This window comes from Cottoperca gobio, chromosome 21, assembly GCF_900634415.1.
Source record: "Cottoperca gobio chromosome 21, fCotGob3.1, whole genome shotgun sequence".
Lineage (NCBI taxonomy): Eukaryota > Metazoa > Chordata > Actinopteri > Perciformes > Bovichtidae > Cottoperca > Cottoperca gobio.
This window is the reverse complement of record NC_041375.1, coordinates 18,998,974-19,022,308: the sequence shown is the minus strand read 5'-3', so window position 1 is coordinate 19,022,308 and position 23,335 is coordinate 18,998,974. Positions and strand designations below refer to the sequence as shown.

Sequence of the window (23,335 nt, the reverse complement as noted above, 5' to 3'; positions counted from 1 at the left end):
TGTGTGCTTTCACAGAGGAACAAGCTGAGTTTGACCCCCAGACGGTTAGACCAGGAAGCCGCTACAGCCATGTACAGGAAGTACAGGAACGACTCAACTTCCTTAGGTACAACATCACATCTCGCATTCAAATACACCAGTACAATATACATTTTTAGTAAAAGCTGAGACTTACAACTAGGAATAGAAAATGTATAAATATAAAAACCTTAATTATCAAGCATATTCTGCCTAATGAATTGCTGTACTTTGAGTTCAGTTGGGGTCAAATCCCTCATGCGTTTGCTCATTTCAGCTGCATTGCTACCAGATCAATCCAATTACTGTCATGGTCATTAAAGGCTTTAGAGGAGGAGCTCTTATTCACCAATAGCATAGAGAATGTTGAATATCAGTGTTGGATGATTATAAGACGTAAGCGGTTGCCTTCGAGCAATAGTTGGCAGTTAATGTAGGCCTAATATGTCACTCGCACACACAACCTATGGGAGCTACACAGCACATCCAAAGGTTGTGTCTTCTAGCTACTGAGTCACTCGATTGAAATACCTTGTTCAAGGACAACAGTGGGTAATTAGGGAGGAGCAAGTGGTACCCAGTGACTTCACCCCATCAGCAATTATGATGCAAGTCTGGGACTAACTGCATGACCTTCACAAGCATCTTTCTCTAACCTTCAGGCAACCAGTGTCCATCACTATTGATTTTCTTGATTCGTTATTTTCCCAGGTTCCTGCTAAAAGATGGCCAGTTGTGGCTCTGTGCCCCTCAGGCCAAGCAGATCTGGAAGTGTCTGGCTGAGAACGCAGTGTTTCTCTGTGACCGTGAGGCCTGCTTCAAATGGTAAAGTTTGATTTGATCTCTTCTTGACTTTGACAAATGAAAGGAAATTCATTGAAGTCGATCACCAAGCATCTGTTTTGATTGAGGTGTTACTTTCCTGCCACTCAGGTACTCAAAGCTGATGGGCGATGAACCAGACCTGGACCCGGACATCAATAAGGACTTCTTTGAGAACAATGTTCTGCAGTTGGACCCGTCTCTGCTGACAGAGAATGGCATGAAGTGCTTTGAGAGGTTCTTCAAGGCTGTCAACTGCAGGGAGGGCAAGCTGGTGGCAAAGCGCAGGGCTTACATGATGGATGACCTTGAACTAATAGGCTTGGACTACCTCTGGAGGGTGAGGAGATTTGTTGCAAACACACACAAACAGATGTGGGGGTTTTTTTATTGGAGAGGGAGGCAGATAGTTGAAATTGCCTTTAAACTTGCCCATTTTCTTTGCTTTTTTATTGCTATATACCAGAGATGGAGTATCTGTACCACAGGGGGTACTTCTGCAGTTGTCTGGGGTTATGTGGAAAGATTGTAGAGTAGCTCAACTAACTTTAAAAAAAGAAAGACATTTTGATTAGATAAAAAAAAAAAAGAGAGAGAAAAGATCTACATTTAAATGAAGTCTACTGTAACCACTGAACACTACATGTGGTAGTTATGCAACAGTGTGGAAAAACGAATTATTCGAACCGCATGTGTGGTCCTGCTGAACAAAGATTCAGAATCCGTTTATGTCTTAAAAATAGTTTAAAGATGTACATCTTCCAAAAGTACATACTCCACCTAATATACTCTCTGGCTCTCTTTTTCTTTTCGAAACATTTGCCATTCACTTTGTTGCTTCATGCATCTGCAGGCCGGTCAGGTGGAACATGGACGTGAGTGCTGAGGCACTTAGTCTCGAAGGCTTCTCCTTTCTACTGTGGCTTGGATTTTTACCTAATTTGTATGTTGCTTTAGACAAAAGCGTCTGCAAAATGAATCAATATAACTGTGATTGATATTACACTCGTATTCTCTGCTCCGAGAGAACTTTGTTATAATGGTCCTAACTTGGTGCACTTGAGCTAAAGTTGACATGTCATTGTAGCCTCGAGGTAGGAATTGCATCAACAAAAGAGGAGTTGGCCGTGGACACAGGTATGACTGGCACTGTGCACATGTTTTTGAGATCCTCTCTGCCCTCGCAGCCAATTCTGCTAGTCTTTGCCCCACTATATTGCAGGAGGAGAAAAAACAGCAGGGCTGTAGTGCATTGCAACTTGCCCCCTCGTGTTCAATAATGAGGCTCCTGTTTTCGTCAGTGCTTTGAACCTCCACAGACATGTATGCATGAAAGTCAGACTCTTGGCTCAGAGTATGACTTTTTCCATATTCTCTTTTCTCCCAGGTGGTAATTCAAGGAAGTGATGACATCGCCAGCCGAGCTATAGACCTGCTAAAAGAGATCTACACCAACCTTGGACCAAAACTACAAGTCAATCAGGTACATTGTTTGTTCTGTTTCAGATAGAGCAGAAGTTTCTGTTTTTATTCTCTCTTTTCGACTCGGCTCCTTCCTGTCCAGGTGTATCTGTCAACAAACGTCCTTTGCAGATGTCGATTTTTAAATGTCGTCATTGTTGTACTTGTTTCCTCTCTTTAGGTTGAAATTCATGAAGATTTCATCCAGTCATGTTTTGACCGTCTGAAGGCGTCCTACGACACCCTGTGTGTGTTAGACGGAGACAAAGACAGCATCAACTGCGCCCGACAGGAGGCTATCCGCATGGTGCGAGTTCTCACTGTGCTCAAAGAGTACATCAATGAGTGTGACAGTGACTACCATGAGGAGAGGACTATACTGCCTATGTCAAGGTACAGTCACAATTACACCATGCTTCATTACCTCTGCCAACGACGGGGTGTGGGAAAGGTGGTGTACGGGTGTAGCATAAACCAAAGAAGAAACCATTAACTTGTGGAGTGGATCCGAATCACGGGAAAATACAGAATTTTTTTTAAATGAATTGCAGGTCCAGAAGATCTGTTTGCTTTGTTTACATTTATTGCCATGTCCTTACTCTTTCACTGAAACTTCTTTCTTCCATTTTCTCTTGCAGAGCTTTTCGTGGGAAGCATATCACATTGATCGTCCGTTTCCCCAACCAGGGGCGTCAGGTAGATGACTTGGATATCTGGTCACACACCAATGATACAATCGGCTCGGTCCGGCGTGGCATCCTAAACAGGATCAAAGCTAATGCTGCACATACCAAGATTGAGCTCTTCATTGGTGGGGAGGTTGTGGATCCAGCTGATGACAGGAAGCTGATTGGACAGCTCAATTTGAAGGACAAAACGGTGAGAATGTTGTACTGGTGTTTTTTTATTTGGATTTGGGAAAAGATCTTGTCATTAAATGTGCTGTGTTGCCTGCTGTGCCTTTTTTTTGTATGTGCGTGTGTATATAAAATCACTTCTATTTTTTTTACTGTTTGTCAAATGCAAGACTTATTTTGAAGCCAAAAGGACCGTTGAATTGTTGTGCTTCAAGGGTAGTTTTTTTCCCATCTATTAGATCAGCATTAACTCGCTATAATTGTTTGTGTATAGCTGATCACGGCCAAGCTGACGCAGGTGAGTGCCAACATGCCTTCAAGCCCAGACAGCTCCTCTGACTCATCCACTGGATCTCCCGGTAACCATGGCAACCACTTCAGCGACGGGCCCAACCCTGAGGTGGAGAGCTGTCTTCCTGGTGTGGTGAGTTTTAAACTGAGCTGATTTCCACGGTACCTCCAAAGACATTACCTTTGCCACAATAACAAGGGACGAGTGAAGTTTTCATTGATGTGTCGATCCTTAAGATTTCAGTCCTGATTTATTTGGTCACACCCTTATTTACTGGTGGTAACAGGAAATGCTGTTTGTTATTACAGGTCCCAGAATACAGGGTGCAGCAAAACAAACTATTGTCATTTTTAATAAAGAAGTCAGGCAAATTATTGGCCTTTTCCATCATTCTGACAGAAACTGTGGTCTGATTTAATGCTGTACACGGCATGAATATGCGAACAGCGAAAGTAGTTGAGTACCTCGCTGAGAAGTTGCCTGCAGCTTTTCATGTGACGGCTCACTTCTACTGACTGCAATAATTCTAACTGATCTGCTTTCAAATGAAGCAGAAAATGACCGTTTTGTTTTTGTAGACAGTTTTTTGATGATAGCGGTCAGTGTCAAGCTCACTGGCAAACGCATTGCATTTCCTGCGACTACTTCATAATAAACGTCAACTCGTGTTTCACCAGTTAAATGCTTTTTAATGTAAAGCTGCAGCAGTAGGAAATGTTCAGCTTGCATTAGCAGTAATTTAATACAGCATTCTTTCCGGGAAGGTTTCCACAGACGGCCAGTTCGTAATACTGCAAATGTATAAATATTGCAATACTTTAATCAGTGGGCCATAGGCTCAATCGCCTCTTTGTTTAGTCACTATATATCGCAGAATGAGATAACAGACATTTATTTAAATTAAAATCTTTGACATTATTACTTTATATCTTCATTAATTGCAGATGTGTGACAAATTGTGTATAACAAGTTGTGTTAGTGGACTTTATAATCCCTGGACTGAATTTCTATGGATGCAAATATTAAGCAGTATGAGTAGTATTGTTTAAATATTAATTAACCTTTTCATCAGATTGCTTAAATATTATTTCCTTTTAGTCTGTAAGGAAAGCTTTTATATTGTAAATCACATTTTATGAAATCAAAATCAGTGTTAAAACCACCGTGCTTTGTGTTCTAACCTCTGAATCGTTTGCCATTGTATGTTGATCAGTATGTAAATTGCAGGACTCTTATCACCCGTTGTCTTATTCCACAGATCATGTCGCTGCATCTGCGCTACATCTCCTTCCTGTGGCAGGTGGCTGACCTGGGCTGCAACCTCAACATGCCACTGCTCAGAGATGGAGCTCGAGTTCTCATGAAACTCATGCCTCCAGGTATACATGCACCTGTGCTCTCCATATTATCCAGCCAATTTACTTGATGACAATCGGGCAATGTTTGCTCAATGATCATGTTTGTGGTGTTTTTGTTTTCTTAGACAACACTACCGTGGAGAATCTGCGAGCTGTGTGTCTGGACCACGCCAAGCTCGGGGAGAACAGCCTCAGTCCTTCGCTGGACTCACGCTTCTTCGGCCCCTCACCTTCACAAGTGCTATACCTCATTGAGGTGGGTCTTAGTGTGCTTCTGTAATACGTTTTTTGCATTCTCAGCTTAACTAGCCTGTGATGTAGTAGAGAGCCATTGTGGGTTGATGGTTGTGTGAACAGCAGTTTTACAATTCCCTCAGCAATCATAACATAGTATTTAGAGATGTGGCCTGTCTCTCAAATGACTAAATTAGTATGTAATGAACTGCAGTGAACAGAATGTGCCACATTTGAGAGTTCCTGCTTTTACTCTGCCAAACTACTAATACTGCTGTATGAGACGGGCCCACTGTTTCTATCCCATGTCTGTCAACCTTTAAGGAAGTTCACCTTATTCCTGCCCGTGTTCCAGGTTGTTTATGCTTTGCTGATGCCAGCCAGTGCCACTCTGGGCGAGGACGCCAGCGACTTTCAGTACAACTTCTTGAAGAGCGGTGGGCTGCCTCTAGTGTTGAGCATGCTCACAAGGAACAACTTCCTCCCATCGGCGGACATGGAGACACGCCGTGGGGCTTACCTCAATGCGCTCAAGATTGCCAAGCTTCTCCTTACTGCCGTAGGCTTTGGGCATGTGAAGGCTGTGGCCGAGGCCTGCCAGCCCAACGCTGAGGGAAATATTCCCGTCTCACCGGTTAGGCCACTCAAATAATTCACAGACGCATACCTGTATGACTGGTTAACTGTCATCTCTGACATGTTTTCATCTTTCTCCCCTCCCCCATCTCATGCCCTGTATTGTCAACAGATTAATCAGGCAACTCATGACCAGGCTCTGGTCCTCCAGAGTGCCCTGCAAAACATACCTAACCCTGCCTCAGAATGCATGTTGCGCAATGTAGCCATACGCCTAGCCCAGCAGATCTCTGATGAGGTAACAGAAAATGTAAGTAAATGGATCGTGGTTTGTAAGATTAGAATACAGTGAACTAGCAATGGTAATTAATTTTAATGAATAGTTTTTATTGGCACTTTCTTTTTTTGCTGTCTGTAATAATGGCTTTTATGGGACTACTTTTTTCACCAGAATTTCTTCCAGGCATCGAAGTACATCCCAGACATCTGTGTGATCCGAGCGGTACAGAAAATAGTGTGGGCTTCAGGCTGTGGAACAGTGCAGCTCGTCTTCAGTTCAAATGAAGAAATCAGCAAGATATACGAGAAGGTAAGTTGCCATTGAATGTGTTTTTTTTTGTAATTTTCTATTGAATGCACACATTTTTAATACAATACAAGTATGATAAGCTGAATCGGAAGCAGGTGCAAATTAGATGCAGACTGTTGTAGAACCTCGGAGGGAGGAGAGTAAAAGCTTGTTCCCCAAAGTCAATAAGCTTTGAGGAAGAGACAAAGAGCGCTTGATGGGTTTAGCGGACTTTCTAGGGATTAGCAATTTCAAAATTGCAACGCTGTTTGTGTTTTTACATACCATCTTCGGTTGTTTCTTTTTCTTGTTAGACAAATGCAGCTAAGGAGCCAGATGGGGAAGATGAGCAGGTGTGTTGTGAGGCCCTGGAGGTGATGACACTGTGCTTTGCCCTCATGCCCACGGCTCTGGACACACTCAGTAAGGAGAAGGCTTGGCAAACCTTCATCATAGACTTGCTGCTACACTGCCACAGCAAGTAAGTACACCAGGATATGTTCCAACCAACTGCTGAAGTATAAATCTACTGACTTAAATGGCGGAGACGTCCTCATCATGTCGTGATGATGATGTTGTCATTTGTGTTAAACAGATCTGTGCGTCAAATGGCCCAGGAGCAGTTTTTCTTGATGGCGACTAGGTGCTGTATGGGCCATCGACCCCTCCTCTTCTTTATCACCCTCCTCTTCACTGTGCTAGGGGTGAGTGGCTTTTGCCTTGGGTTCTTAAAGACTATCATTTGTCTCTCCCTCCCTTTTTCTTTTGTTAATGCATTATAATGCATCACCACAGTGCCAGACATTTAAACTGCTTACAAGATCCTAATTTAAAATTGTCCGTGTCCAGACTACAGCCAAGGAGCGAGCCAAACATGCTGGAGACTACTTCACTTTACTCAGACATCTACTGAACTACGCCTATAATAGCAACATCAACCTGCCAAATGCTGAGGTGCTGCTCAACAATGAGATCGACTGGCTGAAACGGATAAAGGTAAAACCGTCTGTTCATCATATGTTTCAGACACAATGTTGTATTTTGCTTAATTTGAAGGTATGTAGTTCAGAGTTGATGGTACTCAATATGCTTAATTTACTAGGATGAGGTTAAGAGGACAGGGGAGACCGGTGTGGAGGAGACCATCCTGGAGGGCCACCTTGGGGTTACCAAAGAGCTTCTAGCCTTCCAGACACCAGAGAAGAAGTATTACATAGGCTGCGAGAAAGGAGGAGCAAACCTCATTAAGGTGAAACAAACGTACCACACCTGTAATGGTTAACATAATCTTATTTTGTATCCGTAGAAACAGAAAGATTATTTCTCCCCATCTCCTTGATTAGGAGCTGATCGACGACTTCATCTTCCCAGCATCTAACGTGTACCTGCAGTACATGAAGAGTGGGGAGTTCCCCACAGAGCAGGCCATCCCAGTGTGCAGCACCCCTGCCTCCATCAACGCTGGCTTTGAACTCCTGGTAGCACTGGCTGTCGGATGTGTTCGCAACCTAAAGCAAATAGTCGACACCCTGACTGACATGTACTACTTAGGTAGGTAAACGCCAGTGTGGCAATTTCACTTTATGCTTTGTAAATAACATCATGCATGAGGGTGTCGTTCCTTCCCTCCCCTTCCAGGTTGCGAGACACTGACAGAGTGGGAGTACTTGCCTCCGGTGGGGCCGCGGCCCAACAAAGGCTTTGTAGGTTTGAAGAACGCTGGGGCCACCTGTTATATGAACTCTGTCATTCAGCAGCTGTACATGATCCCTCCAATCCGCAACGGCATCCTGGCCATTGAGGGCACAGGCACTGATGTTGATGATGAGATGTCGGGAGATGAGAAGCAGGAGAATGAGGTACAGTGAAGATGTTTATTTACAAATCTGAAAAACAAGATCATTAAAGATTAAACGATTGTTGTGTCGCTCGTTGTTGGAGGATTTGTGGTGTTGCGCCGCAACTGGCTCAAGGCCATCTTGGAAAGGCCCAGGATGAATGTTGTTCACGTCTATAGCCGTGAGCTTTACAGCACACCTCGTCCAGACCTCGCAGTGGACCCGGGACAGACTGTCCTCAGTGCGTAAGGGGTCTGCAACTATGTTGGCAACCCACCCAAACTTGGTGGTCTCGAAATATGGACTTTATCTCCTTTACCATGCTTTGTTGTGGTGACCTTTTTGCCATGTTATCACCATTCATCACAGAATTGTTTAGAAGTTCTTGCACCAGATTGATGTACTTAACTTTAAAAATGAAGCTAGAACATTTTCTTTCTAAATGCATGATGTTTCCAAAAATAAATTAACACAATGACATACCGTAGCAAAAAGTAATGAACAATTGTGGCTGTGGAGACATGTTGGTAATGTTCATTCGTACATTTTGTCTCCACAGAGTAATGTGGATCCTCGTGATGAGGTGTTCAGCTACCACCATCAGTTTGATGATAAACCCTCCAGTAAGTCAGAGGACAGGAAAGAGTACAACATTGGGGTACTACGTCACTTACAGGTCATTTTTGGACATCTGGCTGCGTCTAGACTTCAGTACTATGTCCCCAGGGGCTTCTGGAAACAGTTCAGGTATTTCAAATACTGAAGTCGTTTTTATTGGATCTGCGTTTTGCCTGTTTTGCAGTTGCTGATGTCAAATTATTTTCTCTCCCTTCCATCTGTTTTAGGTTATGGGGTGAGCCAGTGAACCTGCGGGAGCAGCATGATGCTCTGGAGTTTTTCAACTCTTTGGTTGACAGTTTGGATGAAGCTCTGAAAGCCCTGGGCCACCCCGCCATGCTGAGCAAGGTGCTGGGAGGGTCCTTCGCTGACCAAAAGATCTGTCAGGGATGCCCCCACAGGTGAGTGCTTCTCCCCGTGCTTAGTAGCTGGAAGTCATTTCAGAAATATAAACTTGAGACTTCTTTGGGTTCTTGCCTAATATTGTTTTGTGTTTCCAGGTATGAGTGTGAGGAGTCGTTCACAACGCTCAATGTCGACATCAGGAACCACCAGAACCTGTTGGACTCCATGGAGCAGTACGTTAAAGGGGATCTGCTTGAGGGGGCCAATGCCTACCACTGTGAGAAGTGTAATAAGAAGGTGAGAATCGAGCACCCTCTGGTCGCCAGCCAATGTCGGAATGTTATCAATGTTTACAGTAGCAAGTATCTCCTGTTGTACATTAATTAGTAGCTTATTATTTATTATAATAATAATTCTTTTAATATTGTGTGACCTATAAGATATATTGCCAAGACAATTTAAATATATATATATATATGTCCGTAGTACTGTAACGGAGCAACGATAGACAAAACAGAGATCTTTAGCCTGCTTGCTTTTCGTGGTTGAGAGAGAGAGAGAGAGAGAGAGAGAGAGAGAGAGAGAGAGAGAGAGAGAGAGAGAGAGAGAGAGAGAGAGAGAGAGAGAGAGAGAGAGAGAGAGAGAGAGAGAGAGAGAGAGAGAGAGAGAGAGCTGATTTTGACAGAAAATATATATTTACGATGTTGTTATTTAGCCTTTCTAAAGGATTTCTGAATGGATAAATTAATTAATTACATTTTATGAAAATAACTGCCCCTTTACCCTTTAACAACCTCCTGAGTCACTTCACCCTGGTGCCTGGCCTACAGACTACTAAATACTCATACAACAATAATATATGTCTGTTTCCAGGGATATGCCCCCCCCCCCCTTCGTGAAATTAGGTCACCCCCCATGGTTCAGATTCGTTCTGCGTTCGATGATTATATAGCTATTTCATGTCCGGTAGTCTTTCTATATTGTTGTTATCCCTGAATGTGATCAAAATAAAGGAGGCTTTCATGGCTGTCCCATGGTTCACCTAAAAGTGTTATTTTTTCTCACTTTCATTGGAGATTTATTTAAAGGGCCAGAGAGGTAACCTGTAATGTTTGCTCTCCTTGTCAGGTGGACACAGTGAAGCGCCTTCTGATTAAGAAGCTGCCACCTGTCCTGGCCATCCAGCTGAAGCGCTTTGACTATGACTGGGAGCGGGAGTGTGCCATCAAGTTCAATGACTACTTTGAGTTCCCAAGGGAGCTGGACATGGAGCCGTACACGGTAGCTGGTGTGGCTAAGCTAGAGGGCGATGACGTCAACCCGGAGAACCAGGTGATCCAACAGAACGAGCCCTCTGAACCCACACCTCCCGGCAGCTCCAAGTACCGTCTGGTGGGAGTGCTGGTCCACTCAGGGCAGGCCAGTGGCGGACACTACTATTCCTACATAATCCAGAGGAACGGGGGTGATGGCGAGAAGAACCGCTGGTATAAGTTTGATGATGGTGATGTGACTGAGTGCAAGATGGACGATGAGGAGGAGATGAAGAACCAGTGCTTTGGAGGGGAGTACATGGGCGAGGTGTTCGATCATATGATGAAAAGGATGTCGTACCGGAGGCAGAAGCGCTGGTGGAATGCCTACATCCTATTCTATGAGCGTATGGACTCACTGGACAAGGACAGCGAGCTTGTCAAATACATCTCGGAGTTGACCATCTCCTCCACCAAGCCGAATCAGGTCAAGATGCCTGGTGTCATCGAGTGCAGCGTCCGCAAGCAGAACGTCCAATTCATGCACAACCGAATGCAATACAGCCTGGAATATTTCCAGTTCATTAAGAAACTTCTGACCTGTAACAGTGTCTATTTAAACCCTCCTCCAGGTATGCATCTTTCTTGAGTAGTGTGCTGCTAAATGGGTTTTTAAGTTCAAAACTAACTCTGTGGATCTTATGTGTTTATTGTATATTAAAAGATTAAAACTAAACAAATATAGGTAGCCAGTTAACCTCAACTCAAACCTCGGATGAGATGTTTTCGAAGCACATAAACATAAACAGCAACAATAACGTATACAAAAGCTGGCTGTTGCAACAGATATTGTGCTGGTAAATTATGGTTATGAACTCATTGTTCCACACTGTGTAGCTGTATCTTTGACCAGGTAAGGCACATTGAAGTTGAAAACCTCTAAATAAAGTTGCAGGCTAAACGGTACAAAAACAGACGCAAGAAATATTATTTAGGATTTAGGAAGGATAAAATAAGCGAATAAGTCTGTTTTTGTTCCTTAACATGTGATCATGCATAAGGGATCGACAATATACTTAATAAGAAATGTTTGACACTGCAAACCCTTGTGTGTGCATTGTTGTATGACTTGTTAAATCTGTACAGTATTACTTCACTCCTCCAGTTATGACTCTGCATACCAAAAAAAAACCCAGAGGACTTCTTTGATCCTTTGCACAATGATGAAGTCCCCATTGTATCTCCACTGTTGATTTCAATGCTTCCATCTTAAAGATATAGCAGCTGCCATTATAATTGTATCACTAATCGTTGGCTTGATTGTCTCAAAAGTTATATATATTTAAAGTGATGCTAATATACAGCATCCCGGTGGAAAGAATTGGTGGTCAGTAGCGTTAAGCACGGGCTGCCGAGAAATGCACTGCATCTGTAATGCATTATTAATAGAGCAAGAGCTCTGTATTGTTTCATAGGAAAATAAATGTTTGAGGGCAGTCATCAGTATTTCCTACCTCGTAGCCAGTTGAGATGTCGTCTTAAAAAAGAAATATATAAATGTTCAGCTTGGAAGTGATATTAAGGTTATTGTTGTAAGCTATATCTTTCGACGATCCACCTACTGAACCAACACATTGAACCGGTATGTTAGTGTAATTGTAAGATTTGATATATTTTTGATTGATGACCTTACTCGGAGATCTTGGGACATTTTTGTAGCTTGCTCTGGGCCTCAACTCTGCGGTCTCCCAGTTGCTGTGTTATCAACTGCATTTAGTCTTTCATCTGACTTTATGCTGCATTGAACAAGGTGGAGTCGTGGATTTCTGTCATTCAGTGTCTTTTACGTCACTATGAATACGATGATGTTTATGTCTCTGTCGCACATTATTCATTGCGTTGACTCTGTACTCCAACAATTACTGGGGTTAAAGTTTTAAAGATGTTTACATCTGTGTAGGCATTGTAACCAGTTTCTTTATAGTCCCCATATTACAGAACAAGTGTGTAATATAAATCAGACTATAATTAGGGAAACCCTTTTTATAAAGTCTGCTCTATAATTAATAAATATATGTTTATTTCAAATCTGGTGTGCTGGAGTACAGAACCAAAACAAGGGGAAATGTGTCACTACGCTACTACTTGCAGACTGCAATATACATTTATGTGACTGTTGTGGTGTGTACTGTACATATTGAGGTTTAAGTCATTTGAATTTGAAAAGTCACTATTGATGTCAAATCATTGCTAATAAGTGTCGAGATATATTCTGGGTAACCGTTTAGTTATTTCAGCCAACAATGAGTGAAACGTAGCTTTTTACGTTGGTCTCTGTGTGTAGCTTCATAGATTGTTGTCAGCGTAGGTTGTAGTACTAAAGCAAGTTTCCAGCAAAAAAAAAAATTCAATTTGTTTTGTTTGTCTCTTTTTATCAGGACAAGACCATCTTCTGCCAGAGGCAGAGGAAATTGCGATGATAAGTGCTCAGCTGGCTGCTAGGTTCCTCTTCAGCACAGGTTTTCACACCAAGAAAGTAGTACGGGGTCCTGCCAGTGATTGGTAAGCTCTGCCTTCTTCTGTGTTTTGTGATTTTCTCTCCGTTTTGTCCTAGTTTATAATTCTTCTCCTTGTCCTTCCCTCTAGGTATGACGCCCTCTGCATCCTGCTGAGACACAGTAAGAATGTACGCTATTGGTTTGCACACAAAGTCCTGTTTGCTTACCCTAACCGGTTCTCAGAGTACCTGCTTGAGTGCCCGAGCGCTGAGGTCCGTGGCGCATTTGCCAAGCTCATTGTCTTCATCGCTCACTTCTCCCTGCAAGACGGGCCGTGCCCCTCCCCCACCGCCTCGCCTGGACCCTCTACTCAGGTTGGTGCCAGACTTCAGCTGAGTGGAAAATGGGCTTTTTATTGGGACTCTGGAAGATACATTAAGCTGTTTGAATCACAAGTTTCCTGGAAGATAATTAGAGCAGTTTGTATCGCAGGTCATCACTGAGAGGCTTCTCGTCCTGTACTTTTGATATTGATGTAACCCTGCTGTGGTTTGTCTGTTGTTCTCCATGTTTGTATATCAGGGCTGTGATAACCTCAGTCTAAGTGACCACCTGTTGAGAGCTGTACTCAACCTGCTCAGAAGAGAGGTTTCTGAACACGGCCGTCACCTGCAGCAGTACTTCAACCTCTTTGTCATGTATGCAAATCTGGGTAAGGAACACACAGCAATCGCACTCCTGCCATGTACATCTGTTCCTCTGGGAATTGTACAAGCCATGTTCATGCAAACTGTTATCAATAATTTGTTTGGGACTTAAAGATGTTTCCCCCCTCGCAGGCCTGGCAGAAAAGACCCAGCTGTTGAAGCTGAATGTCCCTGCCACTTTCATGTTGGTCGCTCTGGATGAGGGTCCCGGCCCTCCCATTAAGTACCAGTATGCTGAGCTGGGCAAGCTCTACACTGTGGTCTCCCAACTGGTCCGTTGCTGTGACGTCGCCGCACGCATGCAGTCCTCCATCAATGGTGAGTGTTTTGCTCTTCAGCCACACAAGATGTGATACTGATACTGAAACAGACTTGGAGCCCAATGAAGATCTTCATCCTTGCTCAGGATCTAGTGACTGAGAAAACAGCCACTCTGAGCCTCTGTGTTGTGTATGCAGAGCTTGGAGCTGAGGGCTTTCATTGACGAAGGATGAAACCCACTGCAAGAAAATGCTTATATATATATATTTGCCTCTAATAACTACATGTATTTAGTGACTGTAAATGTCCTACCCTCTCCAGGTAACCCTCCTCTCCCTAACCCATATGGTGACACCAACTTGACAACCCCAGTGATGCCGGTGCAGCAGCTGGTGGCAGAGATCCTGTTTGTGAGGACCAGCTATGTGAAGAAGATCATCGAGGACTGCAGCAACTCTGAGGAGACCGTGAAGCTGCTTCGCTTCAGCTGCTGGGAGAACCCTCAGTTCTCCTCCACTGTGCTCAGTGAGCTGCTCTGGCAGGTAAATCTTTAGACCAACAGGACATCTTTAATTATGTAGGTGGCTTACTTGTGTGTGTGTCCACAAGACTTGAGATTATGCGTGTTGTGCATCTGCAGGTCGCGTACTCCTACACCTATGAGCTGAGGCCTTACCTGGACTTGCTGCTACAGATCCTGCTCATCGAGGACTCCTGGCAGACACACAGGTCAGACTGATCGCTCGGTGTTTGAACTATGAGTGCGCCCTTGTTTTGAATGTAATCAGAGTTTACATTTCTTCTTTCCCCGTTTGGTTGTGCAGGATCCACAATGTGCTGAAGGGCATTCCCGATGATCGAGATGGGCTCTTTGACACCATCCAGCGCTCCAAGAACCACTACCAGAAACGAGCCTACCAGTGCATCAAGTGCATGGTGGCCCTCTTTAGCAACTGCTCCGTGGCTTACCAGATCCTGCAGGTACACTTACTGACCGATGGAGCGATCTCTTGCTCTCTCCTCTTGTCTCTTTAATTACACGTTGCACTACACTTATGCTATGAAAACAATCTGTGATTTGAAAATGCCACATAACTTTAGGGAGGACCAATTTTGCATAAAATAAAATCCCTGTAATCTGGATGCAATGCTTCTGTTTTTACTTTGCTTGATGAAGAATATTAATTAATGCAATAAAGTTTGAATTTGAGGGGGGGAAATCAAGTCCTTAAAGTTCTTGAAAATACACATGGGTCATTGAAAGTGCTTGAATTTATATATTTTGTGCAAGAATAAAAATGTAAGGTATTTTACTTGGCTCTTCAACTCATAAAGAAGCCATATATTCTAATCGTCGTGTTCTTCTTCTGCATACAGAGTAATGGCGACCTGAAACGAAAGTGGACGTGGGCAGTGGAGTGGTTAGGAGACGAGCTGGAGAGGAGGCCATACACTGGCAACCCCCAGTACACTTACAACAACTGGTCTCCTCCGGTTCAGAGCAACGAGACCTCAAACGGCTATTTCCTGGAGCGTTCGCACAGCGCACGTATGACACTTGCCAAGGCCTGTGAACTTTGTCCTGAGGAGGTAATGGCATTGACATTGTAGCTATTGCACACGCACACATGCTCATTAACATTATCCACCAGTCTTAGGGGCTGTGCTTAGGGAGCCAAATCATTAAAGCTCTAGGACACTGTATGTAGGTAAACATGTGATGTACAGTGGAAAACATCTGGAGTTCAGAACAGCTGTTCAAAATCAGTCAGTATAGAGGGGGTCTTTCTGTTACATGCAAATATATATATATATATATATATATATATATATATATATATATATATATACTCATATATATATATATATATATATATATATATATATATATATATATATATATATATATATATATATATATATATATATATATATATATATATATATATATATATATATATATATATATATATATATATATATATATATATATATATATATATATATATATGAGTATATATATACTCATATATATACTCGTATATATATATATATATGAGTATATATATGAGTATATATATATATATATATATAATCATATATATATATATATATATATATATATATATATACTTATATATATATATATACTCATATATATATATATATATACTCATATATATATATATATACTCATATATATATATATGAGTATATATATATATATATATATATATATATGAGTATATATATATATATATATATATATATACTCATATATATATATATATATATATATGAATATATATATATGAATATATATATATGAATATATATATATATATATATGAGTATATATATATATATGAGTATATATATATATATATGAATATATATATATATGAGTATATATATATATATGAATATATATATATATGAGTATATATATATATATGAATATATATATATATGAGTATATATGAATATATATATATATGAATATATATATATATATGAGTATATATGAATATATATATATATGAGTATATATGAATATATATATATATGAATATATATATATATGAGTGTATATATATATATATATGAGTATATATGAATATATATATGAATATATATGAGTATATATGAATATATATATGAGTATATGAATATATATATGAGTATATATGAATATATATATATGAGTATATATGAATATATATATGAGTATATATGAATATATATATATATATGAGTATATATGAATATATATATATATGAGTATATATGAATATATATATATGAGTATATATGAATATATATATATGAGTATATATGAATATATATATATGAGTATATATGAATATATATATATGAGTATATATGAATATATATATATGAGTATATATGAATATATATATATGAGTATATATGAATATATATATATGAGTATATATGAATATATATATATGAGTATATATGAATATATATATATGAGTATATATGAATATATATATATGAGTATATATGAATATATATATATGAGTATATATGAATATATATATATATGAGTATATATGAATATATATATATATGAGTATATATGAATATATATATATGAGTATATATATATATGAGTATATATATGAGTGTATATATATATATGAGTATATATGAGTATATATGAATATATATATATGAGTATATATGAATATATGAATATATATATGAATATATATATATATGAATATTTGGGAATAACACCACAGTGAAACATATGTGCATGACCGACGTTGCCATGGGACCATGTTAAAGGGACAGTTCACCCCGAAATCCAAAATAGATATATTTCCTCTTACCTGTAGAGCTATTTATCAGTCTCTATCAGAGTGTTGGAGAAATCGGCGTTAGAGATGTCTGCCATCTCTCGACATTTCTGGAAAGAGACATTGCTTTTGAGGTTTTTTTTTATGTCATTTGTTTGCCTCCTCGAGCACCACGAGCTGAGTGCCATCTAGTTCCTTTTGTATTCGAGACAAGGCAGACATCTCTATGGCAGATATCTCTAACGCTCTGCAAATCACAACAATAGAATAAATATATAGCACCTGTAGTGCTATTTATTGCAAATGGCACTACAGGTGAGGGGTATTTTTTATTTCTGGGTGAACTGTCCCTTTAACAATGGTGAATAGTGGTGAAGGTAACAGAAAAATCCCACAGAAATACTGTATGAATGAGCCAGTGGAGCTTTAACAACCCACTGAATGGCATAAACATGACCAGCTTTTAACTGGGTGACGGTATATATGTAATAATGCTGAAGACAAAATTTTGTATTAACATTTTAATGATTAATTTATCGTTTTCTCTGTCATTATAAATTGAATATGTTTTAGCTGATGCATTTTTTTCTGACATTTGATGTAATGATTTTTTTTTAGATAATTCTTAAATTGGACCCATAATTAAGTGTTTCCATTAAATGTTAAATGTCCACCCTAAGCTACAGCTATGACTATGTTTGCTATGCTGAATATGTTTTTGTCTTGATTCATGGCTGCAGTTCACAATGCATACAAATATCATTTTTTGTTCTCACTTAAAATAAGTTACTTGTATTTTTTGTTGACAAATCCAGTCAAATGACACACTTCTCCTGTAATATTCCATACACAGCTCAAGTGTACTCAGGGAAGCCCAGGGAAGGTCAGTATTCCAGGCACCACAACATAAAGGAAGGAAATGAAAACAAAAATGTTATTCAAGCATCAGCAGAGAATAAAAAATTAACAGTTTGCTAATGTATAGATCACAAACACAGTTAACACTTTGTTTAGTTAGAATTGCACAATTTTGAGTGTCCTGTAGATTAAGAAGTCATCAGTGGCAGAGGCTAGAAGCATTGTGTCATGTTGAGTCCTCATAGATTTCTTCCCATTTTGTCAACTTTGCTCCATTTTCTTTTCGCACTTTTGATATGCATTTATGTGATAACAAATGTTAAGCACAGGAGGTTATAGTACAAACTGCCAGAGTGATAAACTAATTGGCACTTTGAGTTGTCGACAGTTTTATTTACACTATATACCTGAGATGTGTATTATTGTTTAACTTCTCAAATTGTGTCCAATGTTCATGCTGTGCTACTAACACAGATTGTGACCATAGAGAGATGATAAAACAAAATTGCCATCCTCCATCCTGTCGTCCACTCGAATAGTAAAAGAAAAGGTGGACAGGCTGCCTGTGAGATGCCTTTATAGTGTAACTGGCATTAGAAATCATGTTTTGCAGCTGCACACAGTGAACAGATCTTTGTTCTCTCGCTGTCCTTTTGCCCAGTCCCAGTGATTTTGCCAAAGCAACATCACTGACATAGTCCTCCCTCTCAATCTAGTGCACTTTTCTTTTTTTTTTGGGCCAAATTTTGACTCCCTCCCCAACTCACACTGTGATGCCGCCAGCCACCTGCATCTGATTGAAAACTATTAGCCTCATCTATACTTCAGTTACAGTATTTAAACTGAGACCAAGACTGTATTGTGCTTAGTTCTCCATTGTGCTACTGTAGCCAGTATACTAGGTATACATTGACATTATGTACCTCCAAACATACATTTAAAACTGAATATTCTCATCTGTTAGTTAGAACCACTGACTTTAGAGCGTTAGGAAACACATTTAACACAACAGCCTTTAACTCAAGGTTGTCAATCATTTTGTATTTGCATTAGATGTCGTTTGAAATCTTGTAGGCAGTAAATAATTCACAGTTTTTAAAGATAAAAGACGGATAAGGATGATCTATTAGCACATGAGCTTCACATACACATTAGTGTTGATAGCCTGACAGGTTTTGCTGTTTTTCCACGTTGTAATATATATTTGCACATGTTCAACTGAAATGAAATTGACCATGACACATAGATATATGATTAACAGTTAAATGATGAGGCCGCTGTTTGTTGACAGTAAAACATTTAATAAGAAAGATGATATTTATCAGCAGCCTTGTCCTTTTTGAAAGTGGCACACTGAAATAACCTCCACAGTAGAGGTTTGTGTGCGCGCCTCCTGTTTTTTAAACAAATTAGCAGCAGCTCGCTTGCTGAGAGGAGGCTCTCAGGTGTAGAATCCACCCACGCACTTAATGAAAACTCATTTAAACCTAATTTACTTGATAACGTAACACAGTTTGAATTTCCCACACAACCCAGAAACTTCACATTATACGCAATGTTTTGTTCAGATAAACTAGCATTTCCTGCTGTGTATATTTCATATAAATATATTGTATTTTTACTTTGAAAGTTGAACTTAATTTGTGATAACGTTTATCTCGTGTCTGCTAGGAGCCAGATGAACAGGAAGCACCTGATGATCAAGACTCTTCCCCACCTGAGGACACCTCTCTGTACCCGCACTCTCCTGGAACCACACAGTTTCAGCAGGTAGTGTGTCCGGGGCCCAATTACCCGTTTACATCCTCATGACAGTCGGTGACGTATAAAAAATAAAATGAAACACATTCTGGTTTCTTTCATCTTTTATGGGATTTTATGGGGATATTTTTTATTTCGTGCTCGCACAACCAGAGGGTTAGGATTTATAGTTTGTGATCAATCAACACCGCAAGCAACCGTCTTGTTTTTCCCTGACAAATAAAACACTTGTTCAAATGTAAAAATAAATATTTCCCACGTTTAAACATTAACAAATGTACATCAATTCCCATAAAAAACAATGTTATATGGTATGAAGAAGAAAAAGGCAAGTATGGGGAAATACACCCCATACACTAATGGAGGCCTGTTTTGAAAAGAAAAAAATAAATAGTTGCCAGATTTGATAAAACTTCCCATTTTATCCTTAAACGTTGATGACAGGGCAGCTTTGTTTTTCTTCCATCTGAAGACAATCGTCCACAATCGATGTAGTGAAGGCCACAGCCTCCGCTTGGTCCGCTGTGATCCTTTAAGTCCTTTGACATCACCCCGAATATGTCCGTTAAAAGATTAGGATCATTAAGGGATGAGGCTGGCAATAGTCTTGTTTCTGTTATTGTCAACAAATCCTGTTTAAAGACCAAAGCAAACGATGCAGAAGTCTATCAGGAATGAGATCAGTCTTTTTACATGCAGACAATATTTGTTCGTGGCATCAGTTTGTTGTTGGTGGTCTTTTCATAGGATTTATCGTTACACTTAATCATACCATCTTTAATAAATGGTAGTTATTTTTACATTGCATCGATTGACCAGATATTTGAAACATTTAGTTAATAGTTGGTTTGTAAACCGTTTATTAACATTCTAAAGTTGCAACTGATGATTTATAAAACTTTTTTAAACTGGTCCATATAGAGATATAGATATAGATAGATAGATAGATAGATAGATAGATAATTTACAAACAAGCTCTTAAAGGTTTACAAATCATTAGGAAAATGTTTGCTGAGGTTTGTAAATCAAGTGAAGTGGCGTCATTTTCTCATAGACGAGACAACATACAATCTGACTTTAACCAGTGGAGTCGCCCCCTGCTGGCCATTAGAAGGAATGCAGGTTCAAGTCGCTAGCGCATTTGCTTCGCTTTTCAGAACCGGATGTTGCCGCTTGTTTAAAATCCACTGATTTTTGTGCACTTTCTCCCTCTTCACAGAACAACCACCCCCATGGGCAGCCGTACACCGGGCCTGCTGCTCAGCACATGAACAACCCTCAGCGTCCTGGTCCTGCCTCTGCCCCGACTCCAGGCCCTACCCAGACCACCCCAGGCCCTACCCAGACCACCCCAGGTCCTGGTCCCACTCCCGGTCCAGGCCCGCGAGCACAAGAGAACTGGGAGAGCACCGAGGAGGTCGCGCCCGCCCCTGCCCCTGCCCCCACCACCTCTACTACCCCAGCGCCTGCCCCGCCTAAGGAGTAACGTCCCCTCCCCCTCTGCTGTGCCTCGAGCCGCCATCGTCCCGCTCTCCTTCTTCTCATCCTTCGGTCAACAGAGCTCCTCGTCGGGCCTCTCTCTGTCTCTCTCTGTCTCTCTCTCTCTCTGGCCCCAGGGCAGGGCAGAGCCAGGCCTCCCCTCTCCTCTCCAGGCCTCTTTTCTCCAGTCGGCCTGTGGGAGGCGCTCTTCCCTGGCCTGGGACTGCCTGACCGTGTGACAGGGGCCTGCTGGCGGCTGCAGAGGCGAGGGAGTGGACAAGAGTTCTAATAAAGAAAATTTACCCAGAGCTGACGATGCTGATGCGCTTGTCTACGAGACGAAAAGGTGTACATAGTATGTTAATGTTTTTGACTGTTCAGATCCCCCAGTAGCATAACTCTGTGTGGTTTGCTGTTGGGAGATGTTGCAGATATTATGAAAAACAAAATGGATATTATAAATAAGAAAAATGCCCAAAAAAACCTGTAAGAAGACAACAACTCCTCTTTGTTTTATCACCCATGCTCAGCAGTAAAGTTTGTTCTACCATCGGATGGTTACTGGTCATTCAACTGTAGAAGGACGCATTGTTATTATCATAATTATATTATTATTCTTAAGCTCCTTGGCAACCTTATGACCCATGCCAAATCAACTCACGAGCTGTGGTTGGTTTTAGTGTGAGATATGGAATGGTTGGGTGGACTTTTACGGTGTTTGGTTGATGTGAAAAAGCAGTGATGCAACATTGTTCTGAAACTCATTGCCTTTCTTTTCTTTCTTTTTTTTTGTTCTGGTAATTAATTCAATCCTTTTTGAAGCTCTAGTTAATATGCTGTAACATTTAGCATGGCTTCTCACCAGAATAGTGTAGCCCAAGGGAAGACTTGTGATCATAACAACCTAAAGCTGTTCTTAATCTACATCTCCAGATGGGTGTTGTTACCCTTAGGTTTTTTTTTTTTGGTTTTTTTTACTCATCTACCCTATCTACAATGAGGGCGATATTTTGAACCAATGTATGAATAAGTGGCTTTTCAATTGCACATTATAATCCTCCAACTTCAACATTTGGCAGTTTGTTTTGGTGGGATAGATGGCTTAGCGTTCATATTTAGGAAATCTGAAAAATGAAACACATATGCAACAGAATCGCTACACTGGGTTATCTGGTGTTTAATAGGCTGTGGTTCACCTTCGTCTCTTCAATAGAGCCTAGTCGTAGACAGACTTGTTGCCCATCGGCTTCCTCTCTGCCGTGGAGCTGGTCAGGTTGGCGTCTTGGCTGTGTTTCGGGATAAAGTAACTAACCCTCGCCCTGTCACTCCACAGAGAATAGGTTCCACAGCAGGGTTGTACCGTAAGAATAGCGGCTGGTTAGTCATGTTGCAACTTGAGCGAACTTGTAATTCTGTAGGAGTAAAAGGCAAACATCAGTAAATACTGTATTTAATTGGTAACTTGAATGCATGTATTTTTTTTTTTTTTTTTAGATTTTCTTTTCTTTTTCTTTTTTTTTTGTCTAAAACATACCAAATACTCCTGCAAATGAAAATATTCTGCCCATCGTATTATATTTAAATATTTTTGCTCTTATTTTATAGAATTTATTTTGTTGTATTTCACTAAAAATAGAATTTGATTTAAGAGGAACATTTTTGTCCTTGTGTTATTTTTAAAGAAGATATTGACTGTACAGAGTTCTGCGCCCTGTTTTTTGCCGACTTTTGTTTTGGCCATGGTGTGACGTTGAATTCTGGAGCTACAGTCGCGATGTGGACTTTCACTTTGTGAGGTTTTTTGTGCACAGAAATATAACAAAAAAAGCATTGCGCCCTTAGCAAATAAAGAACATGGAATCTTGCCCGTGTCTCATTTTTACATGTGGACGGTAAACATCTGCCAAGCATCAGCAAAGTTCATCCAGAAAGTATCCAATTATACACACATTAGCGAGCTAAATGATATCAGCTGACATTTTGTTTTGTACCAAGTTGTGAAGTTATGATGACTATGGGTTTGTTTTTTTTTCCCATCCGACTCCAGAGAGATCATTTGTATGAGAGCGTATAGGGCCCTTGAAAGAGAAAAATAAAAATAAAAATTACAGAGCCGGGGGGAGGTGCGTGATTATTAATACAAAAAACTAGTTGTACATTTCCAAGAAAATAAATCCCATTTACGAAAGAATAATTGAATATTCT

At 40.3% G+C, this 23,335-nt stretch overlaps 1 protein-coding gene across 5 annotated transcripts in view; it reads left to right on the top strand.

Annotated features, from left to right (window-relative positions):
- The window catches only part of usp9 (ubiquitin specific peptidase 9), a 41,934-nt gene extending 18,613 nt beyond the window's left edge, over positions 1–23,321 (top strand). For 2 of the 5 annotated variants that reach the window (XM_029458359.1, XM_029458361.1), the window contains 33 exons: positions 16–106; positions 730–843; positions 952–1,180; positions 2,228–2,323; positions 2,483–2,694; positions 2,940–3,180; positions 3,433–3,582; positions 4,709–4,829; positions 4,934–5,064; positions 5,398–5,676; positions 5,791–5,928; positions 6,070–6,207; positions 6,501–6,667; positions 6,782–6,890; positions 7,036–7,182; positions 7,289–7,435; positions 7,530–7,737; positions 7,825–8,045; positions 8,584–8,771; positions 8,870–9,043; positions 9,143–9,284; positions 10,116–10,872; positions 12,679–12,802; positions 12,887–13,112; positions 13,321–13,450; positions 13,578–13,763; positions 14,028–14,248; positions 14,347–14,435; positions 14,531–14,687; positions 15,084–15,296; positions 17,886–17,915; positions 19,562–19,660; positions 20,871–23,321. In XM_029458359.1, coding sequence (XP_029314219.1) covers positions 16–106; positions 730–843; positions 952–1,180; positions 2,228–2,323; positions 2,483–2,694; positions 2,940–3,180; positions 3,433–3,582; positions 4,709–4,829; positions 4,934–5,064; positions 5,398–5,676; positions 5,791–5,928; positions 6,070–6,207; positions 6,501–6,667; positions 6,782–6,890; positions 7,036–7,182; positions 7,289–7,435; positions 7,530–7,737; positions 7,825–8,045; positions 8,584–8,771; positions 8,870–9,043; positions 9,143–9,284; positions 10,116–10,872; positions 12,679–12,802; positions 12,887–13,112; positions 13,321–13,450; positions 13,578–13,763; positions 14,028–14,248; positions 14,347–14,435; positions 14,531–14,687; positions 15,084–15,296; positions 17,886–17,915; positions 19,562–19,660; positions 20,871–21,137 — 5,942 coding nt within the window. In that variant the 3' untranslated portion in view covers positions 21,138–23,321. The remainder of the gene's footprint in view (positions 1–15; positions 107–729; positions 844–951; positions 1,181–2,227; positions 2,324–2,482; positions 2,695–2,939; positions 3,181–3,432; positions 3,583–4,708; positions 4,830–4,933; positions 5,065–5,397; positions 5,677–5,790; positions 5,929–6,069; positions 6,208–6,500; positions 6,668–6,781; positions 6,891–7,035; positions 7,183–7,288; positions 7,436–7,529; positions 7,738–7,824; positions 8,046–8,583; positions 8,772–8,869; positions 9,044–9,142; positions 9,285–10,115; positions 10,873–12,678; positions 12,803–12,886; positions 13,113–13,320; positions 13,451–13,577; positions 13,764–14,027; positions 14,249–14,346; positions 14,436–14,530; positions 14,688–15,083; positions 15,297–17,885; positions 17,916–19,561; positions 19,661–20,870) is intronic. The other 3 variants (XM_029458363.1, XM_029458360.1, XM_029458358.1) reach the window with 2 other exon arrangements.
- The last annotated feature ends 14 nt before the right edge of the window (positions 23,322–23,335 follow it).